Source organism: Brachycentrus maculatus, unplaced genomic scaffold, assembly GCF_059751285.1.
Source record: "Brachycentrus maculatus isolate JH-2025_06_01 unplaced genomic scaffold, ASM5975128v1 h1tg000892l, whole genome shotgun sequence".
NCBI classification, from domain to species: Eukaryota; Metazoa; Arthropoda; class Insecta; order Trichoptera; family Brachycentridae; genus Brachycentrus; species Brachycentrus maculatus.
Window position 1 is genome coordinate 48,328 of NW_028281617.1, and position 23,637 is coordinate 71,964.

A 23,637-nucleotide genomic window follows, 5' to 3' on the forward strand; every position below is an offset into this window, starting at 1 on the left:
TTCATATTCTAACACATTTTTATTTCTTTGTTTGAATTTTTCATCTGAGCAACATTAACTTTTGGAGTTATAATTATATTATTCACATTTATTTTTACGTTTGCTATGCAATCGAGATAAAATTCGAAACAAAAAAGGCCTTATGGAATTTATAACAACTTGAATAATACACAAAGTGCAGAGTCTTCTGACTAATCTGAACTATCGAATGGAGAATAATTAATCAGATAATCCGAAGAGATAGTTGATATTAAATGCCAGCTCTTACCTCGATACTATGCCTATCACGACACATTGGCTTAACTTTTGAAATAAACACTTTCCAAACTTCAAAATAAGTAGCGCAGCTAAGGCCGTAAAATTTAATTTTAAGCCAAATCAGAAATGGACGCAAAACTTTTATAAAAAATTGCGAAATAAAGTCATTAAGCCTATCAAAACTTTCTCAATACCAGATAAAAATCGCAGAATAGCATTCACTCTCTGCTCATGGCACGAAAAAGGTTAGAAGACGAATTAATTGAAAAAAGAAAAAAATCAAACGAGTAGCAGGCGAAGTTAGAAGCCATATACCAAACTGAGGATGTAGTGAGGGCTCACAAAGGCCTGATTGAAAACGGAGATAACCACACAGAGGAGGATATGCAGCCTAGCTTCAATCATAAGTCTCGAGTGAGGAGGTTGGAATCTTTGATACGTAACAATCAGGATTACAAACAAAAAATACTACGTCAAGGCATCTATTCGCAAATATATGCCAAAAACGTGGGCAAGGAAGATAAAGCTGTAGATGAATCGATCAACGCCAAAGTTTAAAACGAGCAGAAATAATAGCAGCAGTCGGTGAATTATGATCGCATTTTAGAGAAGAATCATTACAAACGGAATAAACAGTCAGTACGATCTAACAACGACTCTTTAAGGACGCCTGAGAACAAGGCTATTTATCGAGTGATTCCAAACGAGTAGCAGTTACAAATATCCCCACACTCCCGATCTCACAGCAAGAACAGTCAAAGCAAACATCCCCATAGCCAAATTAATTCCAAAAGTAGTATAGCTGGCCGAAATAATGAAGGCCAGGAGGCCATTCCTCGAATTGCTCTGCGCCAGCAAAATGCAGAGACTAACATGTCATACTAATCATCACTTGAGATAGACCCTAACTAATTTATAAATCATTAGTTTTAGACTCGGAGTTAGTATCATTTGAAGAACAGTCATAATGAGACTGCTGAGTTCTTTGACACCCGTTCGCAGAGACACAAAGCCAAAAAAGGTATGAGCGATTTTGTATAAAAGCAAAGATTACGACTGGAGAAACAAAAGAAAAACGCAGAAATGCTCCTTAAGCAAGCCAGTGAAGCATTAGGTGAATTGGATACTGAGCAGACGATACACTTTGGTTCAACCGTTTCTAACAATTAGAACAACTACAATCATAAAATCCCATCCTTGAGCAGTGACAAGGCAGCCACCGAAGCCAATCAAAGTAATAAGGCAGCCAATTCAACAAATTAGAAATTCGGTACAAATAAAAAGAGCAAAAGGTTTGATTCCGATGATTAAAAAATAAATGAAATGAATGCATACGACTCTCCCGAATATAGTCTTGCAAACATAGGTCCGAGTAGATACTTAGCTCCTTAAAATCCTGTCTTATAAAATGAAAGGATTCAATCAAGATACTTTTCAAAAAAAATAACAAATACCCCCAAAAATAATCCAATTTCTGAGAACCAATATCAAACAATTTTAAAATATTTATTCAGCGAAGTATGCGAAGTGTCGGCTGTCAGCGAAATTTATAAATACGCTCTCAAGAACAAACAATTCGAAATCTTTAAAATCTTATCATAGTCAGCCTTGATTTCCGAAATTAAAATCGAAGCCAAGACTATTCAGAAAGGTATAATTGCTCTACTTGGGAAATAGATGTCATAACCCGCTAAGGTTGAATCAATTCTTCAGAGATTATTCGGCCACCGCACCAAATAGATCACATATGAGGAATTCAGCAGTAAATTTCAATCTTCTCTTTCGTAGCATTAGTATCTATATATGAATTCTACCAAATTCGATCACAAAATGCTGAAGACTTCTGAGATTGTGAAGAAGGTTTTTTTGGTCTGGTTGGAAATCAATTACTTTTAGGTCAATATCCGTAAAACTATCATTAGCAATCCCTTGAATTTTGAAGTTCTCAAAAATATATTTGAAAACCCAGAAAGACCCGGCTACATTGATCTTCATTATGCTCAGGAGTTTATTTATGGCCATACCAACGTAATTATTTTATCACCTTTAGACTCGTTCAGATTTTAAGAAAGTGCAAATCTATTTCGAAAAAGCATACCAAGGACTTTCTATCGAGGAAATGCTCACTTAGTAAAAGCAGATACACAAATGATAGTTCGATTCACATTAAAATATTTCTTCATTTACGCGTCCTGAATTTGCGCTCTTGAAGCTAAAATTCTAATATTATTATAAGCTTTCTGTTTTATGTTCTTGTTCTGCTAATGAATATCAACCAATCTACTTTTCTATTAAAGTAAAAACAACTCAAAGGTAAGAGAAATTGAATTGTAAATTTTCCACGAGTCATCAGCTATTTTAAATCGGAATGTATATGAAATCAGATAGCACACATTATATGAATAATCATGAACACGGATAAGAAATAAATTATTATTCAATCATTTTTCATCATTAACACCACGAGAGAAATGGTGTTTTTCAAGGTCAATAACGCATTTTGCAGATGAACTCTCATCAAAATAAGACCTACGGATGCTGCACCCGAATTTATATTTCTCGCTTATATTATGCGAGGATGCCGATTTCGCTATAAGGCTATCGTGCTTTGAGTTATGTGTTCCAGGCCCTGGATAATTTTAATTGTTCTTTCGAAATCGATGCTCTGATGTAGCGAACTTCCCTCCGCTCTTCTTTATCATTTTCGGGTCATACGCTGAAGGGCCAGGGTTTTGAGGAGTGGGCCTTTTGTATTGAATTTATTGACAGTTTTGTTTATTTTTTAAACCGATGATAATCTTCTTCTTTGATTTGGGCTGCTATAACTGGTATGAGCCAGGTCCGGGCTGTATTAGGAAAATAATACATTGAATGTGGGTTTGCAATATGAAAAATTAGACTTTTCAATATCCTATATTCGGCTATGTTTTACTTTGCGACCAGATGAAAATGAACATCCTTTTTTCTCGTATAAGTCGACTTAAATTCCCGATTTGATGTCGTATTTCGCAGCTGGACTGCAGACAGAGGAAAAGAAGGGATTGCTACGAATTGATGTCCCGAAAGTGCCTTTCTGAATGTCATGCGAGTTCATCGATATTTTATGCAAAGATCTATGAATTATGCCATTATTGCTACTTTGTAAAGGATTTCGTAAAGGATTTTTGGGAATGACGGAGAGACTTGGAGCTACTCATGAGACTCGCACCTGCGTCTTTGGCACTGCTCATACTTTTTCCTATTATTAATATCTAACAGACATAACTTAACTTTCAATGAATAAATAACTTAATGGCAAAATTAACAAAATACTTGATAATAATAATTATTCTTATGTTTCTCTTTGTTATGTGAAGACTATTTGTAGATCATGTAAATCATGAGTTGTTGATTTTTCGCTTCAAGCCTTTGGTCATACTGGGCGCGATCCTACAATAAAAATTTGAATTACTCTGCATTTTAGATAGAGTCATGATCGCTTTCGTTATCAGTGGAAGTTTTCATTTTAGCCCACTTCTTCACATAGACACATGTTCCCCCTTAGTTTTGGCTTTCGAACTTTACCCACCCAAATTTCCAATGGTACTTGCGCTTTTTTATAATCCTTTTGGTGGATTGAATGCTCTTGGGATGTACTTCTTCTTGGTCTACATCTCCGAAATCGATATACGACTCGTCATCTGAAAACGAATCTTTCAAGGGAATGTGCTCGGATCTTTGCTCATCTTGAAGTGGCTCTGACTATTGCATCGCGTGAGCTGCTTAAATTATATAATATAAATGCACATCAACACCATGTTAATGTACAATTAGAATTCAGTTCGAACAGATCTAATCAATTATTTGTAATAACATAAGCATTGAGCAATGATCTCTCAGCTTTATATAGTTTGTGAGCTGATTAAGTTATTCAGAAGCTCACGAGCTGATAAATGCAGCTCAGGCAGGCTCTAAATGAAATTAATTGGACTGGTGAAGCAGCCTCATAAAATTGTGATAGCTAAAGATCATGCTTCACTTTAATAGACTGAACTCACATGCCTTACTTTGTGGATTTTGATTTTTTAATCATACACTTGCTCACACTCACTCTTACTCATCTCAATCGTCGACTCCCTCTTTGTTTATGAGAAAGGAGTTGGGAGTGGATGCATGAAATAAAATGGAATTAAATATTGAATTATTCTGGGCCATCAATTTATAGGTATGCATAAATATTATGATGGATATTTCGGGATAAAGATCATTAATCAATTTATTTTTAGCAGTTCGACATCAAATAAGAGGGTGGCATTTCCTGGTATGACTCCTCCGATTCCGTTAGCTCCATATGCGTACTCAGGGGGGCATGTCAGGATGGCTTTCTCGCCAACACTCATTTTGGCGACTCCTTCATCCCATCCACGAATGACTTGGCCTTGACCGATCACAAATTGAAATGGCTTTCCACGATCTCTTGAGGAATCGAATTTCTTGCCGTCTAGGAAGGTACCGGTGTAATGAACACTCACCTTGTCACCATTCTTGGGAAAAGACGATCCATCACCTGCCTCTTTTGTCTTGACCTCGAATGACATGTTTAAATGTTGAATCAATAAATCTGATAAGATTTGATAAATCTGCTGAGTTATATAAACGAAAATAAACTGATAATTCATACATTTTTATTTCTCATTATTTAACTCATTCCAAATCAATATATCAATATATATCAATGCATTTAGCCACGCCCAATTTCTAATGCCAGTAAATAATTTGTTAAGCTAAGATGACTCATTAGACTGAGAGTTCGAGGTCTTCTTCATACTTTGTGTGCTCTTTGGCAATTGGGCTATGCTAAGAATCGACTCTCGCGTGCTCGATGCTCGGAGACATATTTGGCAGCTCTTCCTCCTTCTGCTCCTCCAAACAGCTGCCCTGCTGCCTTTTGCGGTCGATTTTTGGTGAAACTGCCAGCGACTACCGACTGTGTTCATACTGTCTACTGGGTTCATACTGCCCTTCATCTGCTCGATGCACAGCAGTAGGGAGTGCCTTGACGACGTGGATCACAAGGTGGCCGTCTTCGAGGAGCAGCATGCGGCAGATGCCTTTGTAGTCGTAGTTGTGCTCGCTGAAGAACTCGTTGCCCTCTTCCTCCGGGATCGACACCTGGTACTGCCTATTCCCTCGGAGGAAGGTGGCAGTGATGATGTACGAGTTGTAGGTCCTCGCAAACCGCAGTCTCGCCTTCTCCCCGTCGATTTGGCTCTCTCCCTCAAACAAAGTGATTTCATTCTTTGCGCTGACACCTGAACCAAAGAATGGTTTGGAGTTAGCGTCGGTTTCCCTCTCTAAAGGACGGCCCTGTGCATTGTTCAGATTGGGGATGTTGGGAATGCGCTGCGCCCCGAACTCACTTTGATCTGCATCTGCTTGGCCTGGGAAGTTGTGACCCTGCCGGTTGAGGGTCTGAGATATGAACCTGCGCCGGTTGTAGCTCGTTTGGTGGTCCCTCTGCTTCACCTTCTCGACTTCCTGCTGATACCTCTGCACTTCCTCGTCGTACAGTCCGTCGTCGCCCTGCAGTTGCTCCTCCTCTTCGCGATTGTACTTAAAGTAAAGAGTGGTGTTCAGTTTCTTCTTCCGCATTTACTCTTCCGAGCTACCGTCGTTTCGGTTGATGGCCCTGCTAAGGTTGGAAGTGTCGCAGCTGCCTCGGTGGAGTTTGGAGTTCGGGGGGAGTTTGGAGTTTGGGTACTTCCCTAAGAATCTGAGCACGTTCTCGTGTTTGGCTCTCTCTTCCTCCAACCTTTTGTTCGAAATGGTCGGCTTCTGTTTTTCGAGTCTGTCGAAAATGACTTCGTTAGCAAAATGGGTACAGCGGTTTTCTTCGGTCAGCCGCGAGCTTTCAAAATCCTGGCGAGCGGCTCTGCAGTTCTCCCTCTGCTCCGATGTGTACAGGTTTCGGTTGGCGTGGTAGATGGGTTGGTTGGGGTCGGGGCGATTCATAATGCCGATCATTTTGTTGAAGAGCAGCACATTCTGCCTTTCGATGGCGGCCCTTTTCTCCTCCTCGCTAACGATGGCCTTCCTGTTGACCAATTTGTAAGTCTGCGCTGCGGGGGTGGGCATTAGACGGTTGCTGGGTCCGCTCTGCTTTAAGGCAAAGTTACTTGGATGCTGCTGAGGCGCTTTAGGTGCATCTGCTGATTCCTTTTGTTTATCTTTTCGACGACTGTCCGATTGAACACTTTGATGTCGCGATCCATGCGTAGAGTACGATTAACGCAGTAAGTGTCTACGAAACGTTATATAATAGCATTTGGTATTGTGAGTCCCATTTAAATTGGAAGCAGATCGATTTTACATTCGGCAGTCATTATATTAAATTCGTTGATATAATCAGTTTTGTTGCTTTTGTTCCTTTATATTCGATTCATAGATGGAAGTTCAATAATTTATTTCTAAAATGGAATTAACAAATACAATCTCCATTCATCCTCTAGGACGAAGCCGAACTAAAAACAAGAGTAAAAAGTCAGTAAATGACGTCCAAGGGAGTATCCCAGCGAAGCATGCAAACACGATACACAAATCCACCAATATTAGTAGTTCGGCTCCTTATCCCAATTCAGGCAGCATGCACAACCAAACAAGCATGAAAATGGTCTATCTCAAAAAATAGCTCACACTCGAAAGCAATTCACATCAGGAAATGCAAAAGCTGACAATAAACAATAAAACATTTTATAGCCCAGCTAAATCTTCTCAAGTCATAACTCTCTCTCCATCGAAATTCTCCCCGAACCACCATCATAAGATTGCATCGAGGAGCAAGGTAATATTTAATCCCAACCAACAATTTAATCACATTCGGGACCTGCATAGCTCTGTGCCACAAAGATAAGGTAAGGTTATATACTTTGAGAATACTGAGCAAACACTCTTGCGAAAGATCAAAGTATTGGAATCGAGGATACAATAGCTTCACTCTGAGAAACAGGGAATGACTTCAAGACTATTGATACATAACAATAAGCTAATGATAGAAATAAAGACATTATAAAAAGCCCTTTCGGATGAAAAACAATAGAAAGCTAAAATTTCACAGATTTTGGAATCAACTCTCAGAGAGTTAAAAGGCATCAAGAATAAACAGCATGAGTTGACAAATAACTCATAATAAAAATAGAATGACATCTCATCTCGCAAATAAATTCACTCATCCTATAAGAAATCACTCACAAACATTATGTATACTGAGTAATCTGATAAATCCAACATTGACTAAGAATTTATTTTGAAGGAGACTGAAATAGGACAAAAACAAAGCCCGATCCTGACTCTCAAGCAATCCCTAGTTAAATCCAGAGCAAAATAGTATATGTAAATTCAAATGAAGGCATAGTAAAACAACAATCAGCAGTTATATCATCAGCAATCTCCGTAGGCTTTAGAGTTGATAAATCCGTTTGCAATATTGTTTCAGAATCAAGAAAAGCTGCTTCGCCAGTTCCCTGAGTTAGCAGAGCACCAGCCCTTGCAGTTGGATATTTCATCATCCTCAGAAGTATTTCATACTGCATTTGACCAGCAGGTTCCCCTTGTCCCATCCTTACAATCTTCATTCGCTAATTTGATTAGGACGCATACCAAACAATAATAATAAAGGTAAAATAAATAGCTCAATTAAAAAGAGGCAAATTAATCGGGAGCCCATCAAAACACTCCCCTTCCAACAATGCGAGATAACGATCACCAAAGCATCTCATTATTGGAAATGAACGATATTCATGACAGATTCTCTTCAAACATAATAAATTCCTACTTTCCTTCCATAATGCGGCAATAGAATGATGAGAGGAAATTACATGCGACAGCCCACAACAGCAAATTCATGAGTGAAATTGGGAAATCTGACAAATATGGGATATGCCCTATGAAAGCAGACAGGACATTTTGATCTCTCACATCATCATTTATAAAACTATCAACTATTCTAAATAACATCAGACTTCTTTGTCCACTGCGATGACATCTCCAATAGGAACGAATCTTATGATATCCTCAGAGTCTTTGACTTGAAGAAGTAGCCCCGATCTGTTCAACACTTCATATGTGTCGCCACATCCGTCATCATCCATGACAATGTCGCCAGGTTTGGCATTGAATATCCATTTGGTCTGGTAATCGATTTTGTGTTTTTAAACGATTGCGTTGAAGAGAGCCAAATATCTTTGAATATTGATTTTGGGCTGGCGCTCAACTGCAGACAATTGAGCTTGGGGGACATAGTAGTGCTTGTTGTTCGGCTGCCTCCAGTAGCCTAGTTTTTTTTATTTCACATTGGAGTAGACTTTGTCCGTTTATTTTATCCAGTCCCTCACTGCTTTCACGAGTTTCTTCTGCGCGTTAAGCATCTCCGAAAATATATCCAAAAACAACTGATTTTCAAACGCAATGCTGAACAGGCCTTCGAGCAGATATCTCAATGCTTTGTAGCCTGTGAGAGAATCTCTCATAGCCATGATGTAGTGTTCAGCGAGCAATTTGTTCTATTTTAATCAAATATGTACCCTGGCAGTGGCCAAATCGTCCTTGACCAGACACATCTCTCGAATAAGAATCAACACGAAATCGAAGCTGTATTCCTCCTCGACCTTGGGTTCATAACTGAGAAGCTGCTTCGAGATGAAGAGTTTAAGGATATTTTCAAAACTCTCTGGGTCTTTGAACTTGTTGGCTACAATTTTGGCGAGGCTGACTTGGGCATCAATCTTGTTGGTCTTGTAGGAGAAGTACTCGACATCTTCTAATTTGAGCAAAATAATCTTGCATCTTTCTATTGCTAAAAATAGCTCCGTGCTGTTCCGGAAGTCTCGTTTCTCACTAAACTACTATGAGGGAGATCCGAAAGTTGAGACAACGTCAGGTATTTTGGCAATGTTGTTGGTCGGAGGATTCTTATCTTCTTTGATGATCCTGTAAACCTTATCCGAGAAGCTGAACTCAGCTAAGGATTTGGCATAGATCTGATCAGCAGCGGCGGCCTCTTGAAACACCCTATTCAGGGGCACCATATTCTTACGATCAAGGCACTTCATGCACCGCTTGATGAAGTCAGGATTTACTGCATTCTTAAGGCATAAGATCACCAAAGATGCGACAAAGTTGCTCACTTCGAAATGGCTGAACACCAAGAATTATTTAATGATGGCGTCACTAAATTGATTCAAGTACCAATTGCATATTTATCGATCTTTGAAGATTTATTCGCATCTGCTGTAGGCATTCACTAAATGGGAAGACCGGAACTCGCTCCTCAGGATCACAATGTGCAGGTATAGCAGATAAGTGTTGGGCATTTTCATGCAGTGCTGGCTGAAGAAGTTTATTAAGCCCTTCTCAAATAGGATCTTCACATCTTGGTTTCTTTGATTTTCGTTTTGTACTTCTGCAATGATTTCTTCCGCAGGCTTGACCTTCTATTTCTTCTTCATGTTCTTCTTCTCGTAGATCAGAATGTACGAGTTTTTGATCTTCTACGCATCATCGCTGTACGGATTCTCCTCGACACCCCCGAAACATTAATTGTTGAGCTACTTGATATCAAAATCAGATATCCGATCATCGTCGAAGTATTTCCAAACTCCGCTTTATGTCTTCGCATAAGATGTGTAGTGCCCTGCTTCGGACAGTCCGCAATGGATAATTGTGCCCTTCAGATTGTATAAATATTCCTCGGGTGCCATTTTTTATTAATCTTTATAGAAAGCTTCTCTCATGTATGGGAACATATCCAATAATTATGGGAACTCGCAGTAACTATTTAATTTGAACTTCTCCATTTTGTCGAAATCGAATTAGAATCGTTTCAAGGTCAAGATGAGGACTTCGGGCAATGATTTCACGCAGACCCTCTTGAGTGCTTTGACCTTTTTGTCGCATTTCTCACAGAAATAAGCGTTGTCTCCTTCTAGCACTTCGCCCTTGATGAACTCCTCTAAGGCCTGGCTTAAAGATTTTTTGTTTATTATTTATAGCCGCATCGATAAGAAGTGCTCAAACCTCTCGCTTTTATGTGGGCAATCTTGTCCAACGATCAAGTTAGAGTATTAGCCTCGGAACACATCGTTGATGAGCTCCATCTTATCGATTTTCATCAGATTCCTCTCCAATTTCTCCATCAGGGAGTGGAAGAATTAATCGACATCCGTTTGAATCCTGGGGTCGATCGGCTGGCCATCGAGTATGAAGTTCCTGCACAAGCTCTCAGTTGTGTAAACAGTACTGTCAGAGTACTGGAGCCTGGAGAATATTTTTTGGATTTCGTACACAATATTCTCTTCATCCTCAATGCTCTTGCCCTTCACTGCCAGCAAAGGATCTCTAAACTGAGTGATACAGAACAACTGCTGAAGCAGCGAGTTTATGTAACAAGTTGCAGCCAAGTTCTTCAATCCAACTTGTTCACCTTGAGGTCTCTTTTGGAATGATCGCACATGCCACTCGTACTGTCTCCTCCACGAACTCTTTTCCAGCATCCCGCTTATCAGAGAGCTAAGGGCTTGATACACCAGCTTTTCACAGGGCATTGACCCTAGGGCTTCGTAGGCCTATAACCTGCATTCTTCGGAAGTGAACCGTGGCTTCGCATTGAATAGCCCTTGCTGAATGATATACTCGGAAAATTTTTAATAGTTTTACTTGAGGAGTTTGGGCTTGATATTTTCGCTGGCTTCCCAAAGAGTGAACAGCTTCAAGATTTTTAGCCATCCCAAGAGCAATTCGTTGACTCTACCTTCCTCTTCTGTGAGATCTGCTTTCTTAATGAGGATAATGAACTCCCTAATTTTCTCAAATAACCCCTGTGAACAATAGCTTTTATTGAGGAGCTCGACAAGGGTGTCAAAGAATTGTCTCGAGTTGTGCATATTCTTCATGAGAATGCCAATACTTAGAAAACCTTCCATGTTCGCAATTAGATTCCCATTGCATTTTCCCCTTTCGCAGATAGCGATAATGGTGCTCGGGAATCTTTTGGAAGCTTCGGAATTCAAGTTTCCAAAAAGCATAATTTATAAAACAGCTGTTGCAGTAGAGCTCTCCATAATCTTCGATATGTTTATTTCGTAGTTCGTCATTTCTAAGATGACGATCATAAGGTTATAGTAGTACTCCAAAATGGATGAGTTGATTTTTTCATTGGGGGGCTTCAATATCTCGATCACGAACTGCTCTGAGAACGGCAGCGGGTTTTTGGTGATTCTCAAAAATTTCAAGAGCTCTTTGAAGAGCTTGAGCAATGAAGTCATGACCCGATAGTCTTCAGTCTTGGCTTTGGCCGCATTTTTGTTTTTGGCAAGGAGGATCTTTGCAATGTGCTCGACCCCACTCTTTTTGATCATGCTTATAGCCCACTACATTCCCTTCATTTTATCCATGATCAGCAGCTGGTACTCCAGCTTGGCCGTGTTGTTAATGCTTAAGATGTCTTCCCAGCCATTGCTAATGTCGATTCGCTCAATTTTCTTCTCGAGACTCTTGATGAACGAAATTTGGGCCAGAATCGTTAAGACGACTCTCCTGGAATTGAGAGGGATTGTTTCGAGATCATTGAATAGCTTTTCACCGTAGGTGTTTGAGAACTATGACTTAAACTGGTTGATAGTCAGAAAGTGGGGGTGGATTTATTTCGATTGTGTAATCACCACGGCAGGGGTTAAGGGATCCTTCGGCAATTCAATGAGGGCGAGCGAGAAATCTTACTATTTTTCCATATCAGTGACCAAGCTGCGCGTCGGGAAGAACATCTCGAAGTTCGAATTCTCTAAACCAAACTCTGAGTTTATCACTTATCTCAGCTTCCATAGAGAGGTATATCTTGGCAATGTTAGAGTCTTCTTCATGTTCTTTCCTTTGTGCAGGACGAGCATGGTAACAAGGGACGGCTCGATGATGTTTAGCGAAACCATGCGGCCGGCAATTTACTCGAAGAATATCTAGACTGCCATATAGCTCCTGTTTTGCAGTTTCATGAGGCTCTAGATGCACATCATCCAGGAGGCTATTTTTTCGGGACTGGAGTAAACCGTCCTTTTCATGAGGGGCCTGAGATAAAACTAAATTAATCTCTTAATGGCCTTCTTGGCTGTTTCCTAACTTTAAACATTCTCGCTGATTTTGAGATAGAAATTCATCCCGAACAGCTCGCTCGGCTTCAGTGTTCTGATGGTGTGCTTGTAGTTATATTCAATCACCCTCTTACTATTATTCAGCGAAACGATCAACTCGTCTGCAGTCTTGAACAGTTCCTCCTCAATCACCGAGTAGCTATTCATCATTTCGGATGACAAAAATATCTTCTCGAGCACTTCGATAATCTGCGCTTCGTTCAGCTGCTTCGACAAGATCTTTTCAGTTGATTTTTCTGAGCTTTTAGTTGGCCGATGCTTTCTAATGAACTTTAGCAAGTACACTCGACACTCGGGTATTTTCCATAGCGCTTTGATATGCTCGACGGTCATTTTCTTCTTGACGTACATGTTCACTTCCTACAAAAATTAAAACGCATTTTGGATAGCCTTTTGCGTTATGTGCTCCGAGGAGATAATGGATTTGATCACAGAGTCCACTAAATTAATTTCTTAGCCCAGGCCTTCGATGATGTTGGCAACCTTTTTGTTTATTTTGAGCGAGTTGTGTATGATTTTGAGGTATGCGTCGACATTCACTCGCTCTTTAATGCCTATTATTGCTTCCTTTACATACTTTTAGTTTTCATTCTTGTAATAAATGTTGGCCATCAGCACAGAAAAGGCTTCAATTGATTTGTCAACAATAGCCTATTGGTACTTGGAGGAATTCTCAATGATCTTCCAGAAGTAAGAAATGCCAAACTCGGCATTTTTTTACATGTATTTAGTCTTAAAATATCGATGCTCATCGATGGCCTTGAGTGTGTAGTCCTTGATTAAGCCTATCAAGTACTCGTCAAGGGGGAAGTTTTTGAAGCTTTCGAAGAAAACAACACATCGCTCCTGCGATAGAAATTTAGCAAAATTGACTAAAGTTTCATAGTAGGCTTTCAACTAGAGTTAGTGTTTGTCCTTTTGCAGATTCTATATTCGTTTCAGTATTTCTTCAGTCAGCATTTACTTCTTTTCTGCGAATTCGAACAGCGGAATCGACCTGCGGAAGAGTTATTTGTTGAATGTGCTGTTATCGGTCATCAAATGCAGGATGTTGTTCGCCTTTATTTATTCGACTAAAAGAATGCTTTTTGTTTGGATGCGCTCTGCCAATTTCTTCAGCTCGTTCAATCCTCTCAACTTGCCTTCGAAGTTTCCTTGCACGATGAGGCTCATTACGAGTTCAATATGCTTCTTCTCAATAACTTCAGCTGAAAAAACCTGCTTAAAGGCAATATAATTTAAGTTGTCCAAGAGCTCGATAATTTCGCGGTTATCAGGGGCCCTTGGGAAAGGATAATCTTCAATGAGCCCGCATAATAGAATCAAAATTTCTTTCTTGATCGACCAAGCAAATGATTTATAAGGAGGGTTCTGATGTTACATGATTGCTTTGCAGGCTTCAATACCTTTATTGTTAAAGAAAACTGCGCGGAGATTTTGTATTGAATTCTCGGCCGAACAGTTAATTTCGTTGACAGCGTGAAACTTGATGCGTTTTTCCTTCTTGCTCATCAGAGAGTTGAGGTTAAATAAGAACTCTGGGATGGAGTTGACCAGGGCATGTGTTGAGCTCACATAGATGATGTTGGGATCTGTAATGTTGTCTTTGGCGATCTAAGTTGATAAAAAGCGTACCTCCGAGATTGCCTATAAAGCATAGTTCATGACAAATATTGCACTCTTGATGTATGCGTGGAAGAACTCGATGATGGACTCGTATGTCTCCTTGGAATGCTGTATCTTTCTAGTCAAAATGTTATCCACTAAAATAAACATTTCTCCTCGAAGGTTCTGGTTAATGAACTCAGTTTTTAGTTACTTTTTTGACGAAATACGGTGAAGGTTCTTGAGTGGCTACGTTAGGTCGAAGTTCGGTTGAGGCCTGCTGATATCAAGCCGAGCAAGTCCTTCAGGGCCAGTATAGGGAGTCGTAAATCGCCGGAAAGGGGCCAATTTCGACGAAGCAGGCAATTCGAACTACTCGTCCCACTTATCGGGGTATCCATCGAAGTGCAAAGTGACTATGTGCCGGTGTGTGTATGATTTAATGCTGACAACCTGTGAGACTTTCCACCTGTTCTCGTCAACTGCATCCACATAGGAGCCAACTCCCAACCCCAACCCCAACCCCAACCCCAACCCCAACCCCAACCCCAACCCCTTCATGATTGAATGCTTGGAGGAAGAAGATTTATTATATTAATTCAAAATATGTTTAAACAATGAAATATTGAAATAGATTCTAAAGTTGCTGCAATTTGTGGGTTGGGGCCGCGAAAGAACGCGCGAAATCAATAGAAAAGTCTGCCATTCGTAAAAGAGATTTTCTCTTATAGACCTTAATAACTTTATAATTGTATACATGAAAATTTAGGAAAAGGCCGAAATTAACTTATTTGAAAGTCTGGACAAGAAGTCAGTTGAAGCCTTCAATAAAGAAATAAAGATGCTGCAGATCCAATACCCCAAATAATTTTCATTGTGTCTGAACCTGTCCTGTGGTGGAAATAACAGCATTTAAAAGCCCCTGCAAATTCCACAGTAGATGCTATCCAAGTCTATTGACCTCATCTCTAAAAAGTTCATCCAGCTGCCCATGAACTCGCAGGAGTTGTTAGATTCCGAAAAGAGAAGCAATAAAAGATCAATGTAACAGAAAAACGATAGTATCAAATTTTATGTCAAAGAAGAAGACGGATATCTGGACGTATTTTTGGAGAATCAGCAGGAGCAGTCGGAGAACTCTGATAAATAAATTGTCATGCATAAGCTCCTCTCGAACAACAAGCAGAACAAAAAGAATATTCTCAGGAACTTCGGCAACGCCCAGAACCAGTTTGTTCTCTATCATAAGGATCCCCGCTGCATCATCGAACGCCTGCTCACTGAAACGGAAGTCGAAATGTTTTACGAGTGGGTGAGGAAAATGAAGCTAATTAACTTTAGAGACTATCGCCAAGTTTGGGCGCATAACATCAAGGACAGCCCAAGGATCAAACAGTTCAAGAAAATCTACCAAAGAGTGTGCTGGGGCTTTTATGAAGCTTTTGTAGTCCCTTATATATACTCTGGGAGAATGAACTATAAAAATAGGTTCGCGCATATAAAAGAAATCTATTCCATGACTCGAGGATTGGCATAGCCGGAGGAGTTCGGGTACTTTTATTCATGAATATCGTTCATGTAAATGAATTCATATACCACCGATTAATCATATTGCATTAAATCATTACAATAGCCATCAACATGTCTTTGATCAGGAATATTTATATTTTTGAAAGCTCTGCCCTTGCAATTCTTCATTTAGCCAAGCCGGACTAACGTCGAGATAGATAATATTATAGTAAATATGTATGCGCCACAGGCCTGCTCTTCGGGAAGATTATCAAATTAAAATAAAACAACAAAAATCATATTTGCAATATTAAATTCAATACCTCTCACCCTTACTTTTGGTCAGGTAACGATCGAATGGAATGGACATAATAAAACTGTGCCTGATGAATGTGTGTTTGACATTGGAATATTCTGGATTACATCGCAAAAGTACAAAGAATTAATTGAAAATTCATGAAAAATTAGACTATTTCCAAATTGAACACTAATGGAAGCGAATGGGGAACGAGATGACATTAATATTAGTTTAGTGACATCATTCGGATTATATTATTATTTATTTTATCTCAATGAGCCTCAGCGAAGGAGATCTGGATAAAATGGTTGAGGGAATCTTCCATCAGTATGACGGGGACAAGAATAAGTCACTTGATGCTAAGTAGATGTGCAAGCTACTCTCCGATTCTTACACCAAAACTGGAAGGCAGCCACCCACATTGGCCGAAGTCAACGCAATTATGAAAAAGTATGATGCTGACAAGGACGGAATGATGAATACAGCCGAAGTTAAAGAGATGTTTAAGAGCATCTTCAAAGGAAATAAGTGATCCATTGCTTTATTATCCTGACAACCATTGAATTATCAGAAAGATTGGAATTATTTAAATACTTTCATATATGCAAGTACTTCCCATGAAATAAAATGCAAAGCATTCCTGCCAAAGGAGTGCATAAGTATTATCAAAAACTGATGGCGTTCTTCATTTATGCAGCCAGATGAGGGAGGACTCTTCCTGGATAGTGGCCAGATTGGCAAGTGCATTTTTGTTTGCTTCATAGTTTTGGATGTGTATTTATGGCATTAATAGGATATAAAAATTCAGTTTCTTTGAATATATGCAGAAAAATTGCTATAAGTGATTGCACTTGAAGAAATCGATGCATACAGTCGGTATATTAGGCGATCTTCAAAGCTCTTTGGCTGATTTTCGGAATTTCGTCCGAAAGTCCTAAAGCAGCAAAAGATCCAATAGTCAATAATTTGAGAGATTCAAATGAAAGCAAGCGAAATAAATTAAAGAATATTCAATATAGGTACTCTTGTCAACGTGAATCTAAATCAAAAGTATATGTGAGCAAACGATATGATATCAAAAGGTGATTGTATTAACACAATAGTGAAAGTCCTGTCAGCATCAAATGGCAGATGGATAGTTGTAGCTTCAATGGTTTAAAATAATGTGAAGCAAATGCCCTTTATTTCTCATGAAGACCTCTTTCTATTTTATAGGTATACTGAAATGGTGCTATTGTCTCAGCAATAAAATTTAGCCAACTAATTCAGTTAAGGATTATATGATCGAGAATTCAGTCACTTCAATCATAGATCAAACACTTAAATCGCAAGTTTTACATTATCCTGGCATTAATTACAGACTGTACTAACTAACATGAAGCCATATATGAAGCATACCTGCAATGTACAACTACTGAAGTGAGACAGGGACAAAGCGAGAGAGACAAAGTGCCTGAATATTTGTATCCTATTGACTGATCATTGCTTATAAATAGTATTCATATTAATAGTATTTCGAGGGTGGTCCCGTTTTCATGATAAATTAGTGTTTACGTTCATGGATCCTCTCTTTGAGCCCTTCCAACAAGAAATCAACTGCATGATTGAATGTTACTTGACATCTAGCAATTGCTCCACCAGTACTTATTGTCGACTATGCGTAGTGGGTAGGTAGGAGCTAGACCACATTATTAAAACTATGCTCAAAGAAAAGGTCGAGCATTACCAAAAGGCTCTTCCCTGCAAAGGGAGGGTCACTCGCAGCAGTGGCATCAGGTTTAGAGATTATCCGCCTAGCAATTTAGTTGCCCTTGAAGAAGTAAACCAGGAACTCTCTGAATCATAGGATCGCAAACGAGGGAGGCCAATAAAGAATGTCGCAGCCGAAGAGAAGTTGGTTGAATGGGTCCGGTCCCAGAACAAGAACATAATGACCAAAAAATAAATAGACATTAAGTATCGATAAATATTTGGGATATCGAAGAGGAATATTCCCATTCAGAGTCTCTATCGAATCCTCCGAACCTACCAATTAGACAACATCGAAATCACAAAGAATTCCACACTCATCTCCAATTTACTCCCCAAGGCCCAGCGGCTAAACCCCAGAAATAAAAATATACGCAAGCTGAGCCTCTCATAATACAATGAAAATGAGCAGAGCTAGCTATCGGTATTGCAAGAGTATTTGCATCAGAGTTGGGAGAATCGTGACAAATAAAAGGAATACGAAGATCATTCTTTTTTAAATATCATAAACTTCGGGATGGATGTGGATGTCGGAGTATTCTTAAATTTGAGCAGTTTGGACAAGCATAGCGACGGGCCATAATTGCATTTCGAAAAATGCACGAGAGAGGCAGCCAATGAACTCCAGTCCCAAAACAGAGAGATGATACAATGGCAATAAGAAAGCAATAGCCCCAGGAAGGGCCTGGAGGATGAGTTCTTCTTTGACGACGAGGATGAGCAGTTCAATGTCTATAAATGAGCAAATGATTGTGTTCAGAAATAGAATATAAGATAATTGTTATTTTCTACTTTAATGATGTTGAAATACCTCCTATGATGCTGTTACTGCTGCAATTTAACCATTTTTTTTATATTATGAGAGTTCAATGCAGTATTAATATCAATAAAATACAATGAATATCACAACGATGCCTTAGGTCTTACCGTTTGTTCAAGACTACATGGTGGTTACTCCTCAAACAGGCCCATCCTCAACCAAGCTGTAAAGTGATTTGATTACTCTTTATTATTTCTAACAGTCAAGTTGAAATATAAATAATACCCAATAATACATACAATAAAATTTTAAAATCATAATCAAATAATAGATAGTCTAATTAAGAAGACGAGGTGATTTTAAACGATCAAAACTGCCTTCTCTTGATATTGGAATACTTAGTTATTTGCTACTTTGTCAGAATATATGTTCTGCTTCAAGTTTGAGATTCATTCCCAATAGTGCATTATTATCGGCTATAAAATTTCTATGCTGTTCACAATCTTAGATTGCATAGGCATCATAGTTTCAGATGCAATCATTAAAGTATGGCGATCGTTAAAGTTGAATGCTGGAAGCCTCTCGAATAAATTTGATAAAGAGGAAATATCATGAATTCAACTCTTAATAACATGCATTGCATGCATCTCGATCTCTATCTCTATCTACATGTTGACCAGCAAGATATTTGAATTATATTTCGTCCAAGCCTATTTGAGTTAATTAATAGTATTATTTCCTTCATCAAACTAACTGCATTCGCATTAATTTCGCCATCTATCTCATGAAGAAGCGCAATGCCACATTGTTAGACAGCCCCAAAAAATAGTACGAGCCCCTCACAAAAAAGGGCGAAAGAATCAGTTTTTCCCCGAGCGAATCAAACATCAGGCCTGACTTTTTGTCCTACAACGGCTTAATTAAGAAGAGAACAGCAGGGTAGGTATCTTCTGCAATATCTCGAGAAAAGAGCGGATACCTGAACCATTAAATGTTTATGAAAAATATCAATGATGCTAAAAGTAATCAGTCTGTATCCCCCCTGTCTTCATTTATGAGCCAAATTAATCTATTAAATGAGAACATATCTGATGCGATTAAAGAGGGCTATCACTATAAATTGAAGTTTGAGCCGAAAAAGCGCACATCATCTGCTAAACCATAAAATCAAATCACTCAATCAAAAGACACCAGTGCACGAAAAGGCAGTGCACTAAGAGACAGTGTACGAAATAGCACCCAACTAAGAAATAACCCACGAAAAGATAACGCACGAACAGACAGCCGACATAAATTAGAGTAAACTGTTCTCTATTTGAAAGAGCTTTGCCATAATTTCAAAGGTGTCTGCCTTGACTTCAAACACATAGTTTATGGCTTCAGCAAAAGCATACAAAAAATGAAGGAAGATTACAATAATTTGCTTAAGAACTTCCCGAAATGCGGTACTCTCGAAATTAATGATAATTTCAGTCTCAAAAATCCTAAGAACAGAATCAATTAGCCTTTCCCAGAGACAAAAAAAAATGCATTCACCACAGAATCAGCCAAAATTGATCTGAAAAAACTAACATTAGACTTATCAGTGCTCAATAGCGCCGAATCACAGAGGCCAAACAAACATAAAAACGAGGTGAGTAAATTATTTAATTATAATACGCCAATAAGGTAGCAAAAACAGCGAATGACAGAACTTGACAGAAACACTCCACCAACCTAAAATTTAGATACCAGTACTAATTCAAGGGGGCTCCTTTCTCATCGAGATTTGGAGAATAGGTTCATGAGGCTGAATCGTACGATCGAAAATCTGAAGACTCTCTCCAACGAAAAGACCAATAGATGAGTTAAGAACACCAATCACGCAATTTAACAATTTATCTCAATGCCGAAGTTGATTTTGCAATAAGAGTTAATTTAAATATTAAAATTTAGAATTATGGAGATGACTGAAGAGTAAAACTCGTCACATGTATCGCTATTGGTTATGCGAAAGGTTAAGGGATAACTGCTAAAGGAGGAAAGCCAGTTCGATGAATCCAGCTTAGATGGCATTGGCAAATTTTATCGGAAAGCCGATAGTTAAATCAATTGTCTTCAGAAACGAAAATTTGGCTTTAGATTTCCGCAACTCTCAGGAGGTATTTCAAATCGGAACCTTTGCTCTGCATTTTGTGCATTTTTATGTTATTTTATCAAACATAAAAAAGTGAATGTTCCTCCTAATTTGGTAGCCCTTGAAGAAGAGTTGCCTCTCACTCGGCCTGATTTTAAAGCTGATGCGAATTCGATAAAGTATACTTGGATCGGCCATTCGACTGCAGTCATTTCCCTGGGTGAGGACGCCAACATCATGATCGACCCAGTGTTTTATGAAAGATGCTCCCCTGTGAGTTGCATAGGACCCAAAAGATACAGACCTCCAGCCTGTGAAATCGAGGACCTCCCGACAATAGATGCAGTCTTCGTAAGTCATGACCATTATGACCACCTGGACGATGGAGCTCTGGCAAAGCTGCACGTCAAAAATAGGAACACACTTTTTTTCGCAGGACTAGGCTCAGAAGATGCATTTCCCGCCAACTGTAACCTCAAAACTCTGGACTGGACTGAGAAGCACAATTTCATCATAAAAGAAAAAGAGTTTTCAGTCACATTCGTCCCTGTGTGCCACTGGGGGAGAAGAGGGCCTTTCGACATGAACCAAAGATTGTGGGGTGGCTTTGTCATAGAGACTCCGACAAACAAGAAAATATTCTATTCAGGAGATACAGGATATTGCGCAATATTTAAGGAACTCGGTGAGATATTCGGGGAAATCGATTTAGCCATCCTTCCCATTGGAGCATACGAGCCTCGGATGCTTCTTAAGTTTCAGCACGTCAACCCATAGTAATCAGTCATAATCCATAAGTAGCTGAGGGCTAAGAAATCGGTAGGAGTGCACTGGGGCACATACCCTCTCGGAATGTAGCATTACTTAGCCCCCAGAAAAGATCTCTAAGCTGCAAAGGCCAAGCACAAGCTCGGCAAAGACTAGTTTGTTGCAATCGGGCACGGCTAAAATTTTGCAGTCGACTATAACTGAGATTGGACCGATTTGATCATTCATATAGGTTTTCATATAAATAGAATTATAATCAGGAGGCTTCCATTTAGAACATTACTATGCATCCATCTAATCCGAACCATTAACATCTCCACAAAGTAACGCATCCTCGAACAAATTAAATCAGCAGCTGGAGGTTCAAAGCCTATCTCCCAAAATGCTAAATCTGGCAGAACATACATAATTATCGCATTGCCGAAGTCTACTCAGCTAAGTTTGACTCTGACGACGAAATGTCTATACATGGCAGTAGGCATCACCAGCATGCTATCAATGTAATCGGCTACTGTCGACCATAGAATGCGACTCGAGGCCAAATACTGGTTGAGAGGGTTCTGAGTCGGCTTTCATAGTGCAGCCAACTGAGTGAAGCACAGGCTTTGAAAATTTTATTTGCGATACTGAGAGGCCTAGAAGAATTATCGTCGATATTCGGAGTCTTCGGACTTGAAGAGGACTGCGTGTGCTTCACAGACAGAGGCCAAGTCAAAATTTGGGTAAATTCCGATTTGAGCTCAGTCGTTCCAGTCCGAGCTCAGAATGAGAGGAGTGCCGAAAATGATGATCTTCATCGGAGCATTATCTGGAGAGCTATTTAAATGATTGAAAACAAATGCTTCAACGACAATATCTTCCGCACCCTCAAGCGGAACATCCAAAACAATACAATCAATACATATTCACATGCCTCTGTACAAGTTGCAAAAACCGCAGAGCTGCTCTTCATTGATATAGCAGAGCAAAAACTCTAGCATAGCATCTATGAGAAGCAGCCCGACTCTCCTCCAGCACATTTGAGCTATATGCCTGTTGCGTGTTCTCAGAGCAGCCACAATAATAATATAATCACTGCTAAATCCTTCAAGCAGGGCACAAGAACGAACAGTTTACTACAATAGGCAGCTGAGTCTGATAGCAATGAGCTGCGGGCGAGTGGCAAATCGAATAAATTTGGTGACTTTTAGTGCAATGGGCCTCAAACTGATCGAACTAATATCAAGAGCCAAAACAGCAACAGAGGGCATCTCTTAAATTCAGAAGGCCTTACCCATAAAAGTCTCCTCCTTTTAATTAATCAAAACGATAAAAATGCAACAACGCACCAAAGATCTCAATCTTTCCTCAATAACATAGCCACTAAATCATAGCTAAACAAAATTCCTACAGTTTTTTGCAACTCCCATGGCAGTTCGGTGACATAAAGAACATCCTCGATCTACGATGAGTGGAGCCGGACTGCTTCATTGTCTCCGAAATAGGTGGTCAGTATACACAGTGCATAAAATCAGAGCTTCACAAAAAAAACAGCCATTCCGTAAATTAATACTATGGCATTAACTTCTTAAATTTGTCTGCATATGAAAATGCACAAAAATAAAAATAGCAAAGTTTTGACATTCAAATCAGCCAAGACCAATATGCCAGAAGAAAGATTAAACAATATCGTCCTCCCGAAAAAGATAAAAGGCAGGCAAGGCTTACAGGAGTAGCAGCATCCTATAGTAATCAATTCCTAGAAATGCCAATAATAATAGCACGAGCACTAGCAGCCGGTCAATCAGTCTCAAAATTTGGCGGAGGACAGCTTTGCAGCGCACCTCAGGTCGGAGCCAAAATAAATCCAAATTAACCGAGGAGAGTTCGAAACATTTGGGCTGCTAGATGGGCTGAGCTGCAGCAAACTAGACAAATCCGATCATTCGAGGGTGCTCAATCAGAATGGTTCTCGCTGTTTCATGGACTTAGACGTGGAAGATATGGACCGATAGATACGCAAGAAGCTCGAGGCGAAGAAGAGCAAGGCTAATCTAGCTGTAAGGGAGGGACCGATTCGATAATCAGAATAGACATCAAATGTCAGCGACATCAGCAAAGAAGTGGAGCATTTCGAGGCTGTCGATGACCAGAATAGCAGCCGAGGCAATATCAAACATCACAGCTCAGCGATCCCCAAAGATATTGAACAGTAGTTCATCAATATCCTGAATAACACCCAGTCCGATAATATCACCAATTATTCTCTTTCTATTCAATTTTCGCAATAGTAGAGCATGTCGAAAGACCCAAACAAGCACAGTGTATTGAACGGCGATCCTCGCAATAACAAATAAAATGATGGCAATGTCTGGCATAACAATGGCAATGCGAGCTTCAGAAAAGGCAATGCTGAAAA

General features: G+C 39.4%; 1 protein-coding gene and 1 pseudogene across 1 annotated transcript; one reads left to right on the forward strand and one right to left on the reverse strand.

The window, feature by feature from the left end:
• Positions 1–4,500: 4,500 nt before the first annotated feature.
• Positions 4,501–4,876, reverse strand: LOC148299908 (peptidyl-prolyl cis-trans isomerase Fkbp12 pseudogene; annotated as a pseudogene).
• A 10,319-nt stretch (positions 4,877–15,195) lies between these two features.
• LOC148299909 (N-acyl-phosphatidylethanolamine-hydrolyzing phospholipase D 2-like) lies at positions 15,196–21,329 on the forward strand. Its single transcript, XM_088275515.1, is given in 2 exon segments — positions 15,196–15,351; positions 20,457–21,329. Coding segments are annotated over 2 exon segments (1,029 nt in total).
• The last annotated feature ends 2,308 nt before the right edge of the window (positions 21,330–23,637 follow it).